The 4810-nt window shown below is 66.3% G+C and overlaps 1 protein-coding gene across 1 annotated transcript; it reads right to left on the minus strand.

Moving 5' to 3' along the window:
* Positions 1 to 372: 372 nt before the first annotated feature.
* NKX6-1 (NK6 homeobox 1) lies at positions 373 to 3138 on the minus strand. The gene is made up of 3 exons (XM_068403983.1): positions 2532 to 3138; positions 1711 to 1883; positions 373 to 624 (listed from the first exon to the last, which is right to left on the minus strand). Exons 1-3 carry the CDS (start codon positions 3136 to 3138, stop codon positions 373 to 375), a joined length of 1032 nt encoding a protein of 343 aa, XP_068260084.1.
* Between the last annotated feature and the right edge of the window lie 1672 nt (positions 3139 to 4810).

Consider the following 4810-nt stretch of genomic DNA (forward strand, 5'->3'; position numbering starts at 1 on the left):
GGCCGGGCGGGGGGGGGGCAGCGCCCCGGCCCCCGCTGTACAAAAAAAGAAGGTATTTTACATTTTAAATATTCACAGTAAGGAACGCCTATGGTCGCGGTGACTCACGGTTTATTTACAAAGAGCCGGCAAGAGGCGGCCGCCCCACCGCCGGGAGCAGGACCCGGGCCGGGGCAGCCCCCGCCGCTCCCCGCCGCCCGCGACCCTACAATAACACGCGGCGCCGGGGGACGTGCGTGCCCGCTGGGGCCCCGCTCCGCCGCAGTCCTCTCTGCTCCCCCTCCGGCTTCTCCTCCTCCGCCTCCTCCCGGGCGCGTAGAGTCTAGAAAAATAGATCTGTACATTTCCGAAAGCGGCGGCGGGCGGGGCGGGCTAGGAGGAGGCCTCTCCCTCGGGGGGGTGCAGCAGGAGCCCGCCGCCCCCCGGCTTGTGTTTCTTCAGCAGCTGCGTGATCTTCTCATCGTCCGAGTTGGGGTCCAGGGGCTTGTTGTAGTCGTCGTCCTCTTCCTCGTTCTCTGAGGCGCCCTTCAGCCGCTCCGTCTCCGAGTCCTGCTTCTTCTTCGCTGTCGCCATCTCCGCCGCGTGCTTCTTCCGCCACTTGGTCCGTCGGTTCTGGAACCAGACCTGCCCCCGCCGCCACCGTCACCATCACCGGCACCGCCACCCGCGGCCGCTCGCCCCCCGCCGGCGCGGCCCAGCCGGCCCCCCCCCGCCCCGCTGCCCTGCGCTCCTCCGGCCCTACCCTGCCGTAGTGACTCGCCAGCGATCAGACAACGTCCCCGCCAACGAAAAGCAGCCGAGCCCCGCGGCACCGCGCTCCCCGCAGCCGGAGCCACCCGTCCCGGCACGGGTCCCGCCCAGCGCGGGCGAACAGCCGCCCCCAGCCCCCTCGGAGGTCCGCGGCGGGCCCGGGGCCCTCCCTGCTCTCCTGCTCGCGGAGGGGGAAACACACATTTCGGGATGAATTCCTCCCCAGCCGCCCCTGCCCCGCCAGATGTATTTATTCTCTGGCGGGGCGCTGCCAGAGGAGGGGGTTATTTTCATTGTAGAGGCTGCAATAATTTATTCGCAGCCAAGGGGACATATTTGCAGTGACAAAGGAGGGTCTCTAGATGAGTCTGAAGGCGTGAGCACCGCCGAGAGGCCCCTCTGGCCCAGCCCGCCTCGTGTCCCTGCGCAGCCGGAGCAAACGCCTCCCCGCACGTCCCCGCAGGGCTCAGTCCGGTCTCCCAACTCCTCACGCCTCCACTTCGCCCCCAGCTCCGAGTTTAACGAAAACGGGGAGTTTGGGGCGGGACAGCGCGAGCGGGGTGCGCGGTCTCTGCGGTTTTGTGTGGGGTGCGGGTCAGAGACTCTACGCCCTGACCCCCGCCCTCCCCCAGCGATTTCCCAGCACGGCGACCACCCCCGTGGCGTTCAGGCTGAACGCACCGGGCTTCTCAGTCTTGCTTGGTTTGTTTTTAAAACAAGATACGTTTTAAAATGTCCTTCTCAGCCCCCCAGTACGGTAATGAAGGGCGAATTGCCGGTAGCTGCCGGGGAAGCCCTCACCGTGTGCTCGCGGGCTCGGCCGCCCCGGCCCGCAGCATCTCCGGCCGCCCGAGACGGACCCGGTTTCCGCGGCGGGGCCCTTTTGTTCCCCGGTCCGAGCCGGGCGCTTGGCGCTTGCCCCAGCCCCGCACCGCTCCGTGCGTGAGCCGCTCCTCTCACCTTGACTTGGCTCTCCGTCATCCCCAGCGAGTAGGCCAGCCGGGCTCGCTCTGGGCCCGCCAGGTATTTCGTCTGCTCGAAAGTCTTTTCCAGGGCGAAAATCTGCTGGCCAGAAAAAGTGGGTCTGGTATGTTTTCTCTTTCCGTCCTTATCCAGCAAAATTGAGCCTTGATCTGGCGGGGGGGGAAGAGAAAGGGAAGGCACGGACAGACACGTTAATCTACGGATTTGGGAAAGCGCTTCGCTCTCAGGCGGCCCCGGGGGACGGGGGGTTTCTCTTCGCGGGGGGTGTCTGTAACAAAACTGCTGCCTGGACAAGGCGGCGGCGCCAGCCTCCCGGCTCCCCCTGATTATTTTTCCTTTAAGGATCGAAAATCTGAGCGGACAACGGATATCGTTTTCTAGAAAAGCTGCAGCCAGTGTAAGCGGGCGGTAGCGCAAAGTCCTGCTCGGGGAAACTTCGTACGCGCCCCTAAAACCAGCCCCGGCCCCGACAGTCCCCAGCGGGGACGGTGAAAGCAAGGGGCAGCGCGGCCGCCTTCCCCCAAGAGGGCTCCTCTTTTCGCCGGCGATAGCCGACATCTTATGGGGTTTCGCGCCGACCGAGAAAGGGGAGAAATCCAAGCAAACTTAAGGAACAAAACCATAATAAAGCCAGGGAAAGCCAGCCCCCTCGGCCACGGCCGGGCCCGGAGTGGGGGGGGCCCAGGAGAGTCTCCCTACGACGCCAGGGCGAGGGGCCTCCCCAGCACCCGGAGCGGACGCCCGGCGGGGCTGCCCGGGCCCGCTCCCCCCGCTGCCCCGCGACGCTGAGTACTCACGGGGTGCGCAGGCGAGGCGGGCGTCCCTCCAGGGCGGACTCTGCATCACGCCCGGCCAGAAGATGGGCGTCCGGCCGGGCAGCTCGGCCAGTGGCTTGGGGTAGCGCCCGGCGGCCACGGCGGCGGCAGCGGCGGCGGCACCCGGGCTGAAGTAGAGGGCGGGCGGCGGCGGCGGCGGGGGGCTGAGGCTGCCGAAGCGGGGCAGCCCGGCCAGGAGCCCGGCGGGCGCCGCCGAGGAGGCGGAGGGCGAGGCGGAGGCGAGCGCGGCGCCCGGCAGGGGCATGGAGGGCCGGCTGAGGATGTCGTTGATGCCGTGCGGGGTGGCGGCCGAGAGCTGCGGCGGGGCCGAGCCCAGCGCCGACAGCCCGCCCGCGGCGGCGGAGGCGGCGGGCGCCTTGAGGCCGGGGGAGCCGAGCGGCGGCGAGGGCGAAGCGGAGGCGGGCGAGGCGGAGGCGGAGGAAGAGGAGGCGGGCCCGGCGGGCAGGGGGTACGCGGGGTACAGCGGCGCCTTCATCTCGGCCATGCTGTGCAGGGCGGCCAGCGGCGGGCTGCCCAGCAGGAAGGCGCCCTGCCGGGGCGCGCCGTCCATCTGCCCCAGCGCCAGCATCCCCCGCGCCGCCGCCGCCGCCGGGCCGGGGCGGGGGGCCCGGCCGGCCCCTAGCGCCGCGGGGCCCCGTCGGCCGGCCCGGGGGTGCCGCCCGCACCGGCGCCGCGCATCCAGCCCGCGGGGGCCGCCGCCTCTAGCGGGGAGCTGAGCGCCCGAGCGGCGGCCCCGCCGCCCCGCCGGGCATCGGGGCTGCGCCTCGGCGGCCGCTCCCGGAGAGAAAAGCGGGGCTGCGGTCCGCGGGTGTATATATACGTGTATATGCGCCGGGTCCGTGCGTATACACGTATAATACCTCCTGTCGCTGTGCCCGCGAGGAGCTGGGGGCTCACAGCAGCGCGGCGGCCGCGCTCGCCGCCCCGGCCTCCTCCCCGACGCCCCGCATCCCTCCCGGCGCTGTTCCCGCTGGCTGCCGGCGCGGCTGTCGGGGCTGCGGGCGCGGGCGAGGCTCGGGGCGCACTGCCGCGCCGCCCCGCCGCCTGCCTCCTTTAGCGGGGGCACGGCCGGCAGCGGGCGCGGCGGCGGCGGCGGCGGGCGGGGGCGGGGCGGCGGGCGGCCCTGCCCACCCCCGCCGCGCCCGCCTTGCCGCCAACTTCGGTCTCGCCTTGCGCTCCTCTTCTCTCCTTTGCCTTTCTTTTATTTTCCTCTCTTCTTCTCTCCTTTTTCTCTTCTTTTCCCTCTCTTTTTCCTTTCCATTTCCTCTCCTTTTTATTTTCCTTTTCCCTTTCTCTTTTCCTCTCATTTTTCCTTTCTCGTTTCCTTTCCCTTTTCCTCTCCTTTTTCCTTTCCCTTTTCCTTTCCTTTTCCTTTCCCTTTTCCTTTCCTTTTCCTTTCCCTTTTTCGTTTCCTTTTTCTTTTCCTTTTCCTTCTTCCTTTTTCGTTTCCCCTTTCATCTCCTTTTTCCTCTCTTTTTTTCCTGTCCTTTTTCCTCTCCTTTTCCCCTTCCCTCTCCTTTTTCCTCTGGTTTTTCGTTTCCTTTTTCCTCTCCTTTTCCCTCTTCTTTTTCCATTGCTTTGCCTTTTCCTTTGCTTTTTCTTTTCCTCTTTCCTTTCAGGTTTTCTCATTCTTTTCCTTTCTCTTTTTGGTTTCCTATTCCTTTTCCTCTTCCCTTTTCTCTCTCATTTTCTTTTTCCTTTACCCTCTCATTTTATTTTCCGCTCTCTTTGTTCTTCCCCTCTCTTTTTGCATCACCCGCTCCTCTTCTGTCTTTTCTCTTTTTTCTCTTTTCTCTTTTCTCTTTTCTTTCTCTCTTTCTCTTTCATTTCCTTCCTTCCTTCCTTCCTTCCTTCCTTCCTTCCTTCCTTCCTTCCTTCCTTCCTTCCTTCCTTCCTTCTTCTCCCTTTTCCTTTCTCTCTCCCTCCCTCTGTCTCTGTTCCCCGGGAACGACTCCGGGGCTCGGAAGCCGCCCGAGTACCGGCCGGGCCCACCCCGGCGCCTCCCCCGAGCAGCCCTAGCCAGCCGGTGGCGGGTGGCCCGACCCGACCCGCACGCTTCTGGACCCGCGTGGGTGCTCTCTGTACCCGCTGCACGTCGGAACCGCGCGTTCGTGCCGCCGGGCTCCCGGACCCTCCTGCCCGGCCGCTGGCCGGTGTTGGACACCCGAGGCCCGCGGTAACGAGCCCCCTCGACACTAGTCCCCAGCGCCCCCGGCTGCTCGCGGCTCTTCCCGTCGCCT

The sequence above is a fragment of the Nyctibius grandis genome, chromosome 6 (assembly GCF_013368605.1).
Source record: "Nyctibius grandis isolate bNycGra1 chromosome 6, bNycGra1.pri, whole genome shotgun sequence".
Lineage (NCBI taxonomy): Eukaryota > Metazoa > Chordata > Aves > Nyctibiiformes > Nyctibiidae > Nyctibius > Nyctibius grandis.

Coding starts and splice junctions, on each gene's coding strand:
- NKX6-1 (XM_068403983.1), bottom strand. CDS start 3,138: ATGCTGGCGCTGGGGCAGATGGACGGCGCGCCCCGGCAGGGCGCCTTC. Junction 1,884..2,531: donor CCGCCTCGCCTGCGCACCCC/GTGAGTACTCAG, acceptor CCCCCCCGCCAG/ATCAAGGCTCAATTTTGCTG. Junction 625..1,710: donor TGACGGAGAGCCAAGTCAAG/GTGAGAGGAGCG, acceptor CGGCGGGGGCAG/GTCTGGTTCCAGAACCGACG.